This window comes from Colletotrichum chrysophilum (assembly GCF_026319265.1).
Source record: "Colletotrichum chrysophilum strain AFK26 chromosome Unknown scaffold_29, whole genome shotgun sequence".
NCBI classification, from domain to species: domain Eukaryota; kingdom Fungi; phylum Ascomycota; class Sordariomycetes; order Glomerellales; family Glomerellaceae; genus Colletotrichum; species Colletotrichum chrysophilum.
Window position 1 is genome coordinate 112,466 of NW_026517316.1, and position 17,357 is coordinate 129,822.

General features: G+C 55.5%; 4 protein-coding genes across 4 annotated transcripts; 1 reads left to right on the forward strand and 3 right to left on the reverse strand.

Moving 5' to 3' along the window:
- Positions 1-639: 639 nt before the first annotated feature.
- On the reverse strand, positions 640-2,441 carry COL26b_004686 (uncharacterized protein; the record flags this gene model as incomplete). The annotated part of the gene is made up of 3 exons (XM_053177555.1): positions 640-1,188; positions 1,235-2,145; positions 2,168-2,441. The coding sequence occupies 3 exons, from the start codon at positions 2,439-2,441 to the stop codon at positions 640-642; spliced, it is 1,734 nt and encodes a 577-aa protein (XP_053038448.1).
- Positions 2,442-3,668: 1,227 nt separating this feature from the next.
- Positions 3,669-5,351, forward strand: COL26b_004687 (uncharacterized protein; the record flags this gene model as incomplete). Its single annotated transcript, XM_053177556.1, has 4 exons — positions 3,669-3,680; positions 3,749-3,839; positions 3,911-4,280; positions 4,337-5,351. 4 exons carry the CDS (start codon positions 3,669-3,671, stop codon positions 5,349-5,351), a joined length of 1,488 nt encoding a protein of 495 aa, XP_053038449.1.
- A 161-nt stretch (positions 5,352-5,512) lies between these two features.
- Positions 5,513-7,986, reverse strand: COL26b_004688 (uncharacterized protein; the record flags this gene model as incomplete). The annotated part of the gene is made up of 3 exons (XM_053177557.1): positions 5,513-6,039; positions 6,090-6,484; positions 6,539-7,986. 3 exons carry the CDS (start codon positions 7,984-7,986, stop codon positions 5,513-5,515), a joined length of 2,370 nt encoding a protein of 789 aa, XP_053038450.1.
- A 3,384-nt stretch (positions 7,987-11,370) lies between these two features.
- On the reverse strand, positions 11,371-13,183 carry COL26b_004689 (uncharacterized protein; the record flags this gene model as incomplete). The annotated part of the gene is made up of 3 exons (XM_053177558.1): positions 11,371-12,615; positions 12,672-12,861; positions 12,918-13,183. 3 exons carry the CDS (start codon positions 13,181-13,183, stop codon positions 11,371-11,373), a joined length of 1,701 nt encoding a protein of 566 aa, XP_053038451.1.
- Positions 13,184-17,357: the final 4,174 nt, after the last annotated feature.

Sequence of the window (17,357 nt, forward strand, 5' to 3'; positions counted from 1 at the left end):
CAGTGTCATGACGTGAAAGCTCATACACTACTGATAAGGTCAGGTTTCTCCTCTGGAACTACGCGGTTTACTGTAGTAAACAATGGATGATGAGGTTTCTTCAGTGACCAATGTGAGGCTATAACAGTGGAACAAAGGAGGATACGTTCAAAGCTTTTGAGTCCTCGTCAAACTCATAAGCAAGTATTCTGTGTCTGTTTTTTGACGCCTGTGACCCATGTTGCCCCTCGAAGTCAATAACTTGACTACTACTATCCCAAGTGTTCCAGCCTGGTTTGTGGCACTAACATTAGTCATGAAGTGCCAGGAATGGACTTTGCAGGTATTCTTAGACCTAATATTGATACTTCACCCAGGCTTTCAGAAGTCCTTCGTTGGCCTACACTTTTTGCTTTAGAATTAGCCGGTACCTACTTTGCAAACCTAGCAAGGTCATGGGAACCTTTAACGTAAATATAGATGAGAGATGGCCTCATCCTGTATTTTGTCAAGACTACCGGGAATATGAGCAAACTAGCTGTTCTGTGTCAATAAAGCGTCCGTGGCTCAATGTTGTGATCCATGTGGGCCACCACTTTGATATTGGTAACTGCTTTGAGATCATCTATCTACTTGATCTCCCCGCATCCATCCCTTGAACTAGAAGAACTTGCTACACCCCACTACAGGACTCAGTACAACCGCTTCACTCGCAGCTACCTTAACTTGTAACTGACCATCCTTGATCTCTACAGTCTCGCCCACGGTCACATTATCCAGCTTCACAGGTTTACCCTCGTCGAGTTCGTAGTTGTAACTCCAGCCGTCCCACGTGATGCCTGAGACGGCGTCGCTACCATTGGCATGCAGCCGCTGAACCTTCGCCGTGCCATCTTGCCAGGGGACCTCAAAGGCGTACGAGAAGGTCGGACGCTCTGGAGCATCAGGGTCTGGGCTTGTACCGGTACCGCCGAGTGTGGAGTTGTATGCTTGCAAGTTGATCAGGAGCACACGCGTCAGATCGCTTCCTTGGAAGGCTGCGTAGGCGGAGGACCTCTCGTTGTCATCTGACAATGGGACGTGTGCGACAGAGACGGGCTCGGAGGAGAGGCCTGGGTTGATGAAAGCAGCGATGGCAACGTTGCCATAATAGGGGGCCTTGGTCCCGATAGATGTCGTCTCTGTACTGACCGGTTGCCAGCTCGCGTACTGCTTCATGTCAGCAAAGTTCTTTTGTCTAGGTAACGATACGTACTCGATAGTCAGTGCCCATGTGCAAATGAACCCGTTTGATGCCAACCGTGGCAGCATAAAGGTTAAAGTCGACACCCCATAGAGCCGCACCGAACGAATTTGACAGCCCCGGCTTGCCCTGGTTGTAGAGCGAGTTGTGCTCTCCCAGGATCTGCGGCGGCACGTCATCGAAGCGCGATGTGATGTTGGCGTACTCCCTCTCATGAGCTTGAACAGATTGGACAGTCCGAGTGTGGTTCATGAGGGTACCCTGCAGAGTGACCCCAGGGCTTTCGGCGCCGCTGATGTAGTTGTGACTCGAGAAGAGAGCGATGTTGTCGTCTGTGTTCAGTCCAGCAGCCCACTGCGCCGGGGCGCGGAGTCTGTTTCCTGTTCCTCCGTTCGAAGGGGCCATGAACACTGGGGCCGGGAACTCAGGGCAAGCTTCGGCCAGGACGGAGGCGATCTCCCGGGTGCCGTTGAGCCACTGCTCCACATAAATGGATTCGTTCCACGACGGAGGCCGAACGGGACCTTGGGCCGAAGTAGAGAAGAGGTCGGGCTCATTGCCGTACTCCCACACATCGAGGTTGTCGACACCTATGGCTTTACAGGCTAGCGGTACGGTGGCAATCAGAGTCTCCCATCCTTCTGAGCGATTCGCGCCTAGTCCGAGGTTGAAGCCGTGGGTGAACTTGGTGTCCGGGAAGGTGCTGTAAGATTCAAAGAATGATGGGCCTATGTGGATCGTGGTCGGATAGTCCTTGGATCGATTGAAGTCATAGGTTCCGTTGACGGCGTATGGAAGTGATTCGTCGTAGAGGGCGTAGTCTTGTGTGTTTCCGCCAACACGAATGTAAGGTCGAGTGCCCTGCAAATTGCCCAAGTTCACCAACAAGTTATCTGAGAAGGTGGTGGGGGAGGACTTGTTTCCTAGCAGATTGGTGAGCCCTACCCTTGACAATCCTCATGATCTGACGCCTACCTGCAAAATCTGGAAAGAAGGCAAACTCAAGCGAGTAACTTAGGAAGGCGTCGAAGACGGCACTGGCACTCTCAGGTCCCGGGACGGGATGGAGACCGGAGGCTCTCGGCGCCAAGGCCGCAGCGGAAAGCAGTGTTCGGGGCCCTTTGACCATGTTGATGCTGGGTATGTATGTGGCGAAGAGACACCAGAGCTCATCGCTCATGGCCGAGGCCACGGCACTTATAGTCTCGCGGGCCGACATGACGAAAGCTAAGAAACAGTTTCAGAGACACTCAGCTTGGAGGTGGTGGAAGGTAGCAATAAGCTTCCCCGCATGATCATTCATCGGGTACCACACTCGCACGCGGAGGCGGGGAAGCAACGGGTTTTCATCTTCAGTCTGGCGGGAAGGCGCGGGGGCAACGGTGCTGTGGGCATGACGGCATGCAGGTCGGCCGGGCTGTCAGAAACGGGGCGAGATCACCACTGAATGGCAATACGAAGAGCTTGGCTTTCAGGATGACTGGTGTGCTTTGTATTTCTCCGAGCGGGGGAGGCCGAGACCCTTTCTTGGGAGCATGGCGAGAAACATGGCGAGACCGGCGAGACCAAGGCCAGTGAGGCTGTAGATGTATGTCAAATGGGACCCTGCAGAGGGTTATGGGAAGCTCTCATGCTGGCGTCTGTCTCAAAAAGTCTTGGAACATGAGACGAACGGCCTAGATTGAAGCAGCTCAAGGTTTACAAAGACCCAGCTGGGTCTTCTTTTTTTTCCCGGAAAAATGTCATATGGTGCTTAAAAGGCTACCATGGTGTAGGGTGCGTTAAATGAAAATCTGACTGTCAATAGATGATTTTGAAGCTTTCGGTGCAGCGTCCGGAGGTGTTAAAAAGATGAAGCATGTTGGAGCTCCAGTGGAGCCCTCATCAGTGTCCTGGACTGAGTAATTATTATCTGTTAGCGACCCGCGGGTATCAATCCCCGGCAGTCTGCCTGAGCGATACCGTATCTTAGCGCGCGAACTTGCCGGTCCCTTAACAACCGGGCCGGTTGATGTGGGGTGGACGTCATCGAGCGTCACTTGGAATGGCAGCTCGCAGCTCTCCGCTATCGCTCAAACACTACAACTCTTGCGATAACTGCCATTGAGCGTTGTCGAGTGTGAAAAACTCATCATAAACACATCATAAACCCCAATTGACCTCCCCAAAAGGCCTCACCGGGAGCATAGGAGTGTTTGAGCACGCCCAGATCACCCAAAGGCCACCACCACCACCACCACTACAACCTCCCCGCATCCCATCTCCGCAGCTCCAACCACTGTGCGAGCTAAGAGCTTCTTCATCGTCATCCATCCTGCCTCGGCTCTCCACCATGCCTATCGCATTACACAAAGCCGTCGCTCCGGCGTCGAGATTCGTCGCGAGAGCTTCACTCAGATCCATCCGGACACCGTTCATTCCCTTCTCACTCCGTGCAGCCTCAACAATGGTTCCCAAGGTACATCTCCACACGAACATAGCTCCCGCCCTACCTGGACCCGGGTAACTGATATTGAACACTTGCAGCTCAAAGATCCGTCGCTGCTGAAGCAGGACATTTGCTACGTCAACGGCGAGTGGATCAAGGCCAAGTCAGGCAAGACTTTCGCAATCACTGGTACGTTTGTCGCGTCCATCCCACCATGAACATGAACCCCGCAATCGGTCCCGGAGGCTGATCCAGAGCAGACCCGGCAACCGGCGAGAAGATCGGAACATGTCCCGAGTTCACCAAGGCCGACACGGACGCCGCCATCGCCGCGGCCTCCACGGCGTTCGAGACCTTCCGCACCAAGACCGGCCGCGAGCGCTCCAAGCTGCTGCGCCGCTGGTACGATCTCATGATGGAGAACGCCGAGGACCTCACCACCCTCATCACCTGGGAGAACGGCAAGCCCGTCGCCGACGCCAAGGGCGAGGTCACCTACGCCGCCAACTTCCTCGAGTGGTTCAGCGAGGAGGCGCCCCGTATCTACGGCGACACCATCCAGTCCTCTGTTCCCGGAAACCGTGTGTGGACCATCAAGGAGCCCGTTGGTGTTTGCGGTCTGATTACCCCGTATGCTCTCAGGCTTGAACACTTCCCCTTCATTCACAATACTAAGACTTCTATAGATGGAACTTCCCCGCCGCCATGATCACCCGCAAGATCGGCCCTGCCCTCGCCTCGGGCTGCACCGTCGTCTGCAAGGCCCCCGGCGAGACCCCCTTCACCTCCCTCGCCCTCGCTGAGCTCGGCCACCGCGCCGGCATCCCCAAGGGCGTCATCAACGTCGTCACGGCCCTCGACAACACCCCCGAGGTCGGCGAGGCCCTCACCACCTCCTCCACTATCAAGAAGATCTCCTTCACCGGCTCCACGAACGTCGGCAAGCTGCTCATGAAGCAGTGCTCCGGCACCCTCAAGAAGCTGTCCCTCGAGCTGGGCGGTAACGCCCCTTTCATCGTCTTCGACGACGCCGACGTCGACGCCGCTGTGGCTGGTGCTGTCGCCTCCAAGTTCCGCTCCTCGGGCCAGACCTGCGTCTGCGCTAACCGCATCTACGTCCAGCGCGGCGTCTACGACGAGTTCGCCAAGAAGTTCGCCGCTGAGGTCGAGAAATTCAAGGTCGGGAACGGCTTCGAGAAGGGCGTCACCCACGGGCCCCTCATCCACGACCGCGCCATCGACAAGGTCGACGCGCACATCCGCGACGCCGAGAAGAAGGGCGGCAAGGTCGTCGTCGGCGGCCACAAGCTCGACGGCCTCGGCTCCAACTTTTACGAGCCCACCGTCATCACCGGCATGACCAAGGACATGGCCATGGCCGAGGAGGAGACCTTCGGCCCCGTCGCGGGCCTGTTCGCGTTCGAGACCGAGGAGGAGGTCGTCAGGCTGGCCAACGCGACCAACGTCGGGCTGGCGGGGTACTTCTTCTCGCGCGACATCCAGCGCGTGCACCGCGTGGCGGAGCACCTCGAGGTCGGCATGGTCGGCGTCAACACGGGTCTCATCTCGGACCCCGCCGCGCCGTTTGGCGGTGTCAAGGAGTCCGGGTTCGGCAGGGAGGGATCTCTGTATGGCATCTCGGAGTACCAGATCACGAAGATGGTTACGTACGGCGGTATGGGCCAGCCCCTGCAAAAGTAAGGATTGTGAAGGATTGCAAAGAAAATCTAGCGGGCAACCCTGGGTCAGGAGTTTAATTTACACGGGTCAGATATTTCCAAACAAAAGAAGTCAAATGTTCAGTTCAATCATCCGCCAAAGTCCATAAGCCAAATGTTAGGGCAGGGTCGCTATGAAGACTCTCAAAGTCTCGTGCCGCCATAAAACTCATCCTCTCTGGGACTCCCAAGATACGTCTCCTCCGATCCGAACGAAAGGACCTGGGCCAAACCCTCCAAATTACCTCCACGGTCTGTTGCTGACCGCGCTTCCCGCAAAACACCCCATCGAATCCTCCCCTCCGCCAGCTCAGCTCTCCAATCATATTCGGGCCTACTCTCATAATCGCCATCGACTGAAGACACCTTGACTTTTTCATATTCTTTGGCCATGGATGTATCTGATTTCAGATGGACAAGCTCCGGCTGTTTCTCACCTGGTGTCCTTCGTTGCAGATGTTCCGGCTCGATGACATGACAACTTGCCGATATGGCCGCCGAGCAGCTTCCGACCAGAACAGACTCGCCAGGCAGAGGAATGAGCGCCATGAAGATGGGAGTCACGAGGATGAAGAAGAGCGTGATAATGGTCCCCAGCGCCGCCTTGAGAGAGACGAAGACGTTGACGTACGGATGGTACGGTTCAACGGTCGACGGGTCGGCATGGAATGCTTCAAAACAGGTCAGTGGCATCATGGGGGGTTTGGTTGGGTTGACTTACACTCGACATGTATGACGTAGATTGCATTCGAGCACAGCCAGCGGGTCAACGTCCCGATGGTTACAAAGCTGAGGAAATACTTGGAGGGAATTTCGAAGAAATGATTTTCTCTCTGCTGACCCCTGCGCTCGTTGACACGCAATGTCTTGAATCTCGTGGCGTAGGAAGACCATGTCCTGGCGATGAACATGCGCGTGTACGTGTGGTGCAAGATCAGGGGCAGGATGGCCAGGAGAAGCTGTGGCATGGTGGCGACCAACGAGGCCCCGATAGGCCTGGAAGCCAGCATGACCATGAAGGCACGCAAACTCTCGGACGGATACTTCATCATGAGGATGGGGTTGCTGGAATTCTGCCCGAAAATGCTCGCAGAAAGCGCCTTCTGCCATCCGCCCCTGGTAGCCGCCTGTTAGCAAAGCTGTTTAGAATGGCACACGAGGTGCTCTCACCCTGCCTCAACGAAGGAAATCAAGGACAAAAGACAGATGATGAAGCCCACGCCACCGGGCAACAGCAACTTCACCCAGTCAGAGACGTGAACGGAATCTCCCCAGCGTCCTCGTCGCCGTACGTATTGTCGTTGGCTGTGGACCCAGCCCTCCATCTTCGGCTTCTGCAGTCGCTCGATGGTGGTCGAAGAGAAGTCGCGCCAGCCCAGCGTGCACATGTCCCTCGTCGTCATATCCGGGCGTCGTATAAAGGAGTCCACGGCGTCGCCGACGGCAACCAGGCGGTCCTGGCCCCAGAGAATACGCAAGGCAACCGCGCACAAGGTGCTCACGGCGACGGCGAGGAGGCAGATGGCGAGGAACAGCGTGTTGCTGACGCGGGCTTTGCAGTGAGTCGGGAACGGCTCCGAGAGGCAGTACTTGACGGTCAGGTTCTTCCTCAGCACCGGGGTGTTGTGGAGGTTGTCCTTTGCGTGCCATGGGATGATCCAGTTGTCGTGCTCGTCCACCATCCCGTCGATCTCGGCCTTGCTCGATGCTCCTCTGGTGGGCACTCTCGGCCTGTTGTCCGAGACGATGGAGACACCCTCGTACGTCCCGTTAACGCTATCTGAGGTTACGTTCAGGCCGAGGGTGAGACCGCCGCACGGCAGATCCTGCTTGTTTGCCTCAAAGCCACAGATGCCGGCGTACCAGACACTGGAGAGGCTGTCAAGGAATTCGCCGTCCCAATCATCCGTAGACATGACGGCCACCACGTGCCGTCTCTTATCGACGTTGACCCAATATTCGTACTTCTGCAAGCATTCCCTGCCGCTGAGACGCTCCCACCCGGTCGCGTGGGCAGCAATGTACTCCACCGCTTCCGGAACAGACATGTTGAGGTCGTTTGAATAGAAACCAGGCGTGTCTTGCAGGTACGCTCCCAATCCGAGGCCGGGCAGGTGGTACTTCCCCCCTGACAGGAAGGACTCCGTCGCAAGGACCGTCACCCACGGCGTCGTCCGCGCCGTCTCGGCGACGGAAGCCGGGGCCAGCAGGTGAAAAGGGATCCATATCAGCCCGAAGAGGACGAACAGGACCCTCCGCCCGTTGGAGATGAAGCGCAGGTTTTTGACGGACATGCAGCCGATGTCCATCCACCTGCGCTGGGCGTGGGCCCTGTCCACGTCTTCCCGTGTCGGGCTGACCAACAGCTGCATAAAGATGTACGATGACACGATGACCAGCGTCGAGAGGGCGCCGACGAGGAGGCGGACAACAACCATGACCCTGCGTGTGTCGTGACAGTCGGCGGCGTAGAAGGGCGGCATGTCCGAGAGGTCGTGGTTCTTGGAGAAGGACGTCAGGAGGAGCACCCACAGCAGCACCGTCATCAACCACACCAGGATGGCGCAGATGAGGGTGTTGATTCTCCATCCGACGGGGCGTTGGCCGTAGATCCGCATCACGATCGTTGTTGCCCGCTTCTTTTCATGGAGTTTCAAACGATTTCACAGACATTAGGGGGCTATTTACTGTCTCCGAAGGAAAGAGGGCACGCGATTGGTTTGTATATTATTGAAGTATAGCAACCCTTTTGGGCTCTCCTCCGCGCGGCATGACCTGAAGCTTATCATGGTGTGCCGGAATGGACGGGTCAGTGGCTTGAGGGCGTATTTTGACTCGGCTCGATAAGCATACTGTACATGGAGATCTTGAAGTGTTATTCATGACGATGACGGCGAAGAAATATTGACAGGAAGCTCCATTCGGCAGGACAACTGTGCTGAGCGGTTCCTGGTACGTCGAGATGCCCATGTTGGCCCGTCTCCATGATAGCCCCTTTCTAACGTCGACTTACACGAATGCGGAGTCGCAGAGATTCTTGGAATCGCCATGAAAATTGAGAGGTTATTTTCGGTCAAATCAGCAAGCGGGCGCAGCGATAGTTCCGTAGACCATTGATGTTGTTATCTGGACATGGTGGCGACGTATCAAGTAACGGACTGGATTGCCTTTAAGCATACATCCGACGGTCCGATCCAGAACCGGCTCTATTGGTGGCATGCATCCCCAGGATCGTGGCTTTGGCATTCTTCGGGCTCATCAACGTAACAATATCGGGGTAGCCTCAAGGCAAGAAGATAAAGCAGCCATCAACTAGGCTCGGGAATTATGATGCGATACCGCCGAGATATGAGTACAACGCACTATCGATTTGGGGCATGTTCGTAATCCGCTTCACGATGATGCTGGGGGCAAGATCATTCATGTGGGCCACGTCCTCAGACATCCCATATATGACAATCGCACACAGTAGAAAAATTACTACGAAGAACTACGAAGACTTCCCATCCCAACTCTAAGACTCTCTGCCACTCATCAAATCTGCAAGTCGGACCTTCTCCCGCTCCCCGCCATCAACACGTCACGCTCACCTCCACCACGGAAACACACGATCAACAATCCCCACCGAGCCTTAATACAGAGCCCAATGACAAACCCACAGGACTACTGCATGGTAAAGTGGCTTTTTTTCTTACCCACGAAAAGACCCTCTCCACTTTCGAGGTTCTAGACACTACGCTTTCTTGATTGCTTGATAACGGAAACCCCACATGGGTCTGGGAGGTTAGAGGAAAAGCAGTTCCGCTTTGACAGAAAATTTCCGACTGTAGTCGACTACGACCCGCTTGTTCGAGAGAAAACGACGTCCGAGAAGTCTGTTCGGAATTGTTGGTGAAGAATGCACCCCAAAGCCTACCGATAACCGTACAGCAGGGGCTCTGAGAAGACATCATGATCACTCCAAGCTTCATCATCCCTAAACTCTGCCATCACAACAGCGCAAACCCATTTCACAACATGAACATCACACGTGCTAATCAACGACCGTGCCCATCCACCTCCTCCTCAGCAAAAAAAGTCCAGTTGAACTCGGTTCATCCATAGGTCCCAACTTCCCTTCAGCTCCTTCCCAGCTTGCTGCCCAAGCACATAAAGACCAGTAAAGCAAAGTCCCTCGAGCAGGAAGAGTACCTCACCTCAAAGTACCAAACCCATCTCGCGTTGTACCACCGAACGCAGAGGCCTAGTGACGAACCCCAACCCTCCCCGCTCCAAAACTCACGAGACCATCTCTGCCGCAAACACACCACCGTTTCCAAAAGAAGGGGGTGAAAAGTCCGAAGTGTCTTCTTGCGTGGGAAGTGGGAAAAGCACCAACCCACCGTTCGTCCGTCCTCCCGACTACCCATTTCAAAAAGATTTCCCATTGAAGCTCTGTCCTTGAGGGGTCGCGATTTTCCATGCTTCGTCCCTCGACATCCCTGCCCAACACAACACCGCTCGCCTCCCCTCGACGTATCACCATCGCCTTGGGAGCAATTATAGAATACAACCTCCATCAACCGCTCGTGTTGATCTGCAAACTCCTTCGCTCTCATCCGAAAATGGAAACACCTTCTATCGGGGAGCATGACCGTCTCCCAAACGCTGGGTTGCATACAACTTCAAACACCCAAAAATCGCCCCGTCTCGTGACCACCCACCGTACTCAACCTGCAGGCGCAAAACCCGTCCCTTTCGCCTCACCTCTTCAGCTTTGCAGAAAGGAGGAGGGGATGATAATACGAACGCGAGTGACGCAAAAGAGAGATCTAAACCCCGAACGCCGCAAACCACAGACAGGGCAAGGTCTGATCTTCCTGCACGCACGCATACTGTGTAAGTCAGACGCAGATATATCGTACGTAATCACCGTGCCGTGCAGTATGCACGCCGCAGTCAGCATCCTGTAATCGAAACCTTCAAATTCTACAATCCTTCCATGACAGAAAATCTGCCTTGCCGTCCAGAAAGTCTCCTGAAGCACATCCCAAACTGCGAAGGCGACATCCAAGGCAATGCGGCAGATGGAAATGTGTTATTGTTGGACCTGTTGTGAGATCACCATCGTGTCAAACGTAGCGTAGCATTCGTTTCACGCTTATTGATCTTCTGGACCTCGAGATCTCAGGTTGGGAGGGGATGCGGGTGCTTAGACATGCGCGCCGAGGATCGACGACATGACCGTTTGCATATGTCAAAACGTCAAAGACGCGTACGAGATCGAGACGGAAGTACGCTTGAGCGCAGGAGCCCCGAGCACCAGGAACTGACTCACTACATTCAGTCACGAGGCACATTACACTGACAGACAGAATGCAGACGCAACGAACTTCTATTAAGTATTAAGTGAATGCGAACAATTTGATACCAGCCCTAGTGGCATGGCACAGACGGTTCCATGCAATCTTTTTCCACCAACAGCATCTCCAAACTCGAGTCTGACGATTCCTAACCCCAGCCCGAGAGTAGAACCAACGCAATAAGGTCCGTCCATCCTGTCGACCTAAGGCTTCTTCGTTTTTTTTGTCGTGGATATTTTCTTTTTCGTGTTCTTGTCTGGAGCGACGGGTATAACTGGGTATCAAAGCATCAAAGCACGATACTGGTAAAAACAAACAAAATAAAGCAAAGCCAAACAGACAGGAAATGATTCGAAAAGACTGAATGTGGAACGGAATCACCTCCCGCCGAATTTCGCCTTCTGATGCGTGTGCTGTAAAGAGGGAAATAGGAAAGGGTATCAGGTAGAACCAGTCTTGACGGGGTATCTTGAAATGCAGATCCGATTCCCGAACAAACCCATCCAAGTGAAATGAGTTATCACGTGATGTTGCTCTTCCTCCGATTTCGATCCGATGCGTGCAATTTTTGGATGTGGTTTTTGTTTCATTTTTTGGTCATTCAGAGCTGTACTCAAACCTCCACTTGCGGGGAAGCTCCTTCGAACTCGTTGTAGCACTCTATGCGGCGGCGGTGACAGGGGCGGGAGTGGAAGAAGCAACGTTCTCGGGCTTGTTCTCAGGCTCGTCGGTGGCCTTGGAGGTCTCGGCGGCGGGAGTCTCCTCAGTCTTGGCAGCCTCAGCAGCGGGCTCCTCGGGCTTCTCCTCAGTCTTCTCGAGCTTGTCAGCGGGCTTGTCGGCAGTCTTGCCACGGCCCTTGATGGTGGCACGGAGCTTGGAGAAGGCGCTGGTCTTCTCGGTCTTCTCACCCTCCTCGTTGTCAGAGTGGGCAGGGGACTTGGCAGCGGGAGACTTGTCACGCTTGCCGAAGCCGAAAGGGAGGGAAGACTTGCGCTTCTCGGCCTTCAGCTCGGGGCGAGTCTCGCCGTTGGTAGCGGGAGTGGTCTCCTTGGTCTCAACGGGGACGGTGCTGGGGTTGGAGACGTCGACGGCGAGGGGAGTGGTAGCCTCAACAGGAGGAATGACAGGGGCGGTCTCAGCAGCGGGGGTGACCTCACCCTCCTTAGCGGGGGTAGCGGGAGCCTCAGCCTCAGCAGCGGCCTGAGCCTTCTTCTCCTTCTTGCCGAAGACACCGAAGATGGAGTTGCGCTTGGTAGGGGGAGCAGGCTTCTTTTCCTCCTTGGGGGTCTCAGCGGGCTTGTCCTCAACAGCAGCCTCAGTGGCAGCGGGGGTCTCAGCGGCGGGAGTAGCAGGAGTCTCGACAGCAGGAGTCTCAGTAGCAGCAGCGGCCTCAACAGGGGCAGCAGCCTCAGCGGCGGGAGTCTCGGTGGTAGCGGTCTCCTCCGCCTCCTTCTTCTCCTCCTTCTTAGACTCTTCCTTCTTGCTCAGCAGGCTGCCGAAGATGGAGGCGCGCTTGCGGCTAGCGGAGCGACGCTTAGGCTCCTCCTTCTTGGGCTCCTCAACGGCAGGGGTCTCCTTGGCAGCCTCCTCGGTGGCAGCGGGAGCAGCAGCCTCAGCAGCGGGGGTCTCAGTGGCGACAGCGGCGTCAGCAGCAGGGGCTTCGGCGGCCTTCTCCTCCTTCTTCTCTTCCTTCTTGGCGGGCTTAAAGCTCTCGAGAGCAGTCTTGTAAGCCTCAGTCTCGGTGACGGTGGAGGCAAGCTCCTTGGCCTCAGTGATCTTGACCTTCAGCTGGGAGATCCAGTTGTCGCGCTCCTCAGCGTTGGCGGCCTTGAAAACGTGCTTGTGGCCCTTGGCGGTGAAGTGGAACTTGTTGGCGCCATCGGCAGCAGGCTCGGCGGCATCTGCCTGGGAGATTGTTAGCTTGATTGTTCATCACTCGCGAAGAGGCGTTGTATTCATACCAGGTTGATGACACCCTGGGGGGCGGTCTTGTCACCGAAGAAAAGAAGACCCTTGCCGGTGTGAGAGGCCCAGGCGGCGTTGCGGTGAGCAGTCTCGGCAGACTTCTCGGTCTTCAGGTAAGAAGACAGGTTCTTAGACTCGACGGCGTCAGATCCGAACCAGAAGAACTCCTTGGAGTAGATGAAGTTCCTAGGAGGCACGTGTAAGTTTTTGAGATCGAGTCTGGGGGATTTAGATGGGCTTACTTGGGGAAGTTGAGGCCCTTGTGCTCAAGGGTACCCTCCTCGACGGGGACGACCTCCTTCTTGGCCTCCTCAGTGGCGGCAGCAGCCTCAGCGGCGGGGGCATCGGCGGTGGTCTCGGTAGCGGCAGCCGGTGTCTCCTCGGTGGCAGCAGGGGCGGCGGGAGTCTCAGTGGTCTCGGCAGGCTTCGTCTCGGCGGCAACGGGGGCGTCGGTGGTGGTGACAGGAGCAGTCTCCTTGACCTCGACGGGCTTCTGTTCTTCGGCCATTGTGTTGATGTGGTGTTATAAGAAAAGGGGAGTTGGGTATCTTAAAGTCGACTTGGGTATCACAATGAAAAGGTGTAAATCAAAAGTACTAATAAAAGTACTGTTATGGTCGTTGGTTGGGGGGTGGGTAAGGATCTCTTGATTTAGGATTCAAGAAGATCTCTTGGGAATAATGGCAGAAAAAAAGAAGACCTGTGAATGGTGGCAGAGGGAAGACGGGAAAGGGAGAGAAGAAAAATGGGAGGTCGAGCGGGACGCTGGGGCTACTTATTGCAAAAGGCGTGACAAGAGGCGGCTTTTGCCCTTGCCAGGAGGCCTGGTTTGATGGAGAGGAGCTTCAGACACACGGTACGCGGTACACGGCCCAGGTCCAGTCAGGTCCAGTCAAGGTCCCTTGCGAAAGGAGGGAAAAGAGGCGTGGCCCCGTTGATGAGTGGCTCTCCGGGCTACCTTGCGTAGTGCGCGCAGGGAAAGAAGCGTCCAAGGAGTGTGTGCGAGGAGGGGGAGTGGTGGGTGGTGTGCAAAATGGGTGTGAGTGGGCGTGGGGAGAGCAGAGAGAGAGAGAGAGAAGGGAGGGATGAGGGAGTGAAAATGACTGGTTCAGTGTGAGTCGTCGCCCGTTGAATGGGAAAGAGGAAGGCAGGGTACCTTAGGCACAAGCCCACCTCGAGCAGAAAGAAAGACGAGACGGAGGACAGGTGCGACGACGACGGGAGAGCTTCAGGTGGGCAGCAGTGTCCGTTGGGTGCGATACGGTATGAAACGGTCACGAGCAAGGTTATGGTAAGTAGCAGAAGCTGTTGGAATTGTTTGTTCCCTGCGGCAGGAGGTCTACTATCTGGTTTGCCGCCGTGGGCAGAAAGAGCAGCTGTCTACTGTGTACGAATGCGCTATGAGTCTTGAGAGAAGGCATAAGGTGAGGTTCGACGATGGGAAGGTGCGACTGGCAGGCATGGGCAGGTGAGGTCTCCGTCCCGTACGGATACTTTTGGGTGGGGAGGGGGGTGGGTGGTGCTTTCCCGGTGGTGGTTCGCTGTGGCGGCCCTGGCATCACCTATCGTTGAGGCAGGCAAGCAGAGACAGCAGTCAGTGTCAAACGGCACAATCACTGGCTGCGCTCTCAGATGCAATTTGATATGTTTCCCTCGTCTGCAAAGAAAAAAAAGGGTAGCAAAGGCAGAACGACAGGGGAAGGGGAAGAAAAAGAAAGGGTACTTGACGGAGCACGTCCCGTGGGAAATCTACTTTGGCACATGTACCTCTCATTGGCGCAGGTACTCTAATTGGCGAGTGGGGCCATATGGGCATCTGGCTGCTCAGAGTGTGCACAGGTAGCTCCTTCCCTGTCGTTGCTTGGTGCGATGTTGGTGACTTTGGGCTCTTTTGGTGTTGCTCAGTTGGCCAGGTGCGAGAAGGGCTGGCCCGTGCTGCACGCAAGCGAGTAGGACGAAATTGCAAGACCCGTCGCTGCATGTACATCCACCACGGGAGACGAGATACGTACCCATCGACTCAGAGCGAGCCTTTCCACAGTACGGCCAGCGTCAGGGGTCGACGACGGGCGAGGGGTGCGCCTGCCTGGACCCTGCTGCTTGGCCGGGAACATACCATGCGAGATCCACTTTGGCCGCCATTGCCAGACGTTAGTCGCCGTCCTATCTCGTTTTTTTCTTCCAATCTGCAAAAAAGTTGCTTTTCTCTGCTTGTTGGCCTGCCTCACCTACGGATACCGTATATGCGACTCTCGCTCTCAGCTCTCTGCCCCTTATCACCACCACCAGACGAATCATAAATGCAAAAGGCTGGGTGGTCGCAGCAGTGCCAGATGCACCTTCACACTTTTACGCGCCGTCAGCCCAGCAACCCCTAGCAGCCAACCGTCTCGCCGTTTGACGAGGCCGGACTAACAAACCACCACAAACCACACAGCTCCCACGAGGTGGACCACGGGAGATGGCTGGGTGATTTGGATGCGCGCTGAACCCAGACCTGGACCTGGGCCTGGACGCCCACTCAAGATAAGGTACCGTTCGGAGGAGCCCAAAGTAAAGGGGCGCCCTCGTCCACCGCACTCTCTTCCTCTCGCAGTCTCGCTGCGGCGGCGGCAGCACGGCAGACGCAGACCTGCTTGCTGCTGTGTTTTATCACCGACGGGATGTGTAATTAAGGTCAGAAACCGCCTGGGATGCCGAAGCACCACCACCCAGGGTCCTCGGCCATCAACATCGACTGATGCGTGCCATGGACTGACTGTCCTCAGACTACTCGCACTGTGGGCTCAGCCATGTATCTGAACATGTTTGTCGTTGCGACTCTGCGACTGCTACCCGCTCACCTCCTTTTGACAACAGCGCATCATGCTCATCTACTCTGTACCGGATACCGTTACATTCGATGGCCAGAAACTGAAGCCGCGACGATCGAAAGTGGATGGGCGAACGGGGCGGATGGACGGATAACGATGCCATTCCATGCGGCCCTTGGGAGTTTTTACACGACACTGTTTCTGCTGGCGGCTTCTTCGTCCTTCTCTCGGCGGTCTGGAAGCCCCTTTCGAAACAATACGACAAAAAACCCATAAATGCACAGAAAAATCCTAAAACGAGACCGCATCAGCTCCGGCCAGACTCGCGTGATGTCCTGCAGCCAGCCCATGACGGACGTCATTGCACCTCGAGGGGTGCCGTAGATGCACTCCATTCCCGTGCATTGCATGCAGGCCAGGCATTGCATTGCAACCACACTCTTACTGGAGCCCACCTCTAGCCGCTACCTTAGGTACCCTACACGAGATGTAGGTCCTGCACGCATCCCACCACCGCCCATTTCGCGCCCTTTCGTCGAGACAGCTCTGATGAGATCGCCGCTCGAAGCACTCACGGCACTGAATCTGCTGGAACAGTCCTGAACCCCCGAGTCTCGAGGACCGACAGACAGCTCCCACAGGCTGCGCTGGGGCTGCATCTAGTTCTGCTAGGCATATTCTCGCCGTAATGAGCGCGAAACAGAACCGATAGATCACCACCACCACTACTTACGTGTACACACCTGTTGGACGATGTACGCCAATCCCCCACTGTCAGACCGTCGTCCTCTGCCCTACCACATGAGAGCACATGGCCAAGTGCCGGCATGGCTAGGCATTCCGTCGACTGCACCACCGTTTTCGCCTCCCACCCGCTGACTTTACCGTTCCCTGAAAACCGTTGCCCACGACTCTCACAATAAGAAGGCGATCGCCAAAGAAAGCCCTCCTTTCCTCCTTGTTAGGGTAAAAAAGGGGAAGGGGTCCATCTCACTACGGGCATCTTGCGACAGGCGCCTTTGTTCCTCCCGCCCAAGTGTCAGGTCACTTTTCAGAAAAGGAACAAGAGACAAACTCGTTTCGTTAAACTTGGCCCAGAATCCACAATGGTTCAAAAACGAAAAGAGGCGGGACCTCGAACGGGTAAGCAAAAAATAAAAATCTACCTTACAACAGAAAATTGAGGAGCCAAGGTGGTCCCCTATTAAACCAACCACGCCGTAGGGCCACGATGGAGAAAACGGGGGTGAGTGACTGGGCCGCTGTTCCTCCTCGAGATGTGCCGCTAGCTTGCTAGCTGCATCCTCTTTAAAACCATGTGACTCAGGCCAGACCTGCTGCTAGGCCAAGGAAAATAGGTGAAGTGAAGGTCCTGAGCGGGTATTGACGATCCAAAGCCTGCTGCGCGCACCTTATCCTGACGCTTCATTGGCAAGAAGCCAGCCTGCGCAGGAGGATTTTTTCCCTCGAGGAATGTCGCAAGACGTCTGAGTCGGGCAATGAAATGCGGCGGTCAAAGAAGAGATACTCGCAGATGTCTCGCTACGAGTACTTGGTAGATCGTGTGAAAAAGGACACCACCACCACCCACACACGTTGCGACGACTGCAACTCCATCTGCAGCTGCATCATGTACGTTCCACGCAGAGGCACGATATCCTCCTCTGCAAGGCCTGCGAACGAACTGTCCGCCACCTGCCAGTCACCGTCCACCGTTGTCCGTGTGCGTGTCGCTCGCCATCTCGGAGGAGGGGTCTAACCCCCAGAATATCCCGTATTGAACACAGCACAGACTGTCCCGTCCACGGATACCCCATGGAACGGCCGTTCTGCCTTCTCGCGATGCATGGAACGAGTTACTTATCTAAT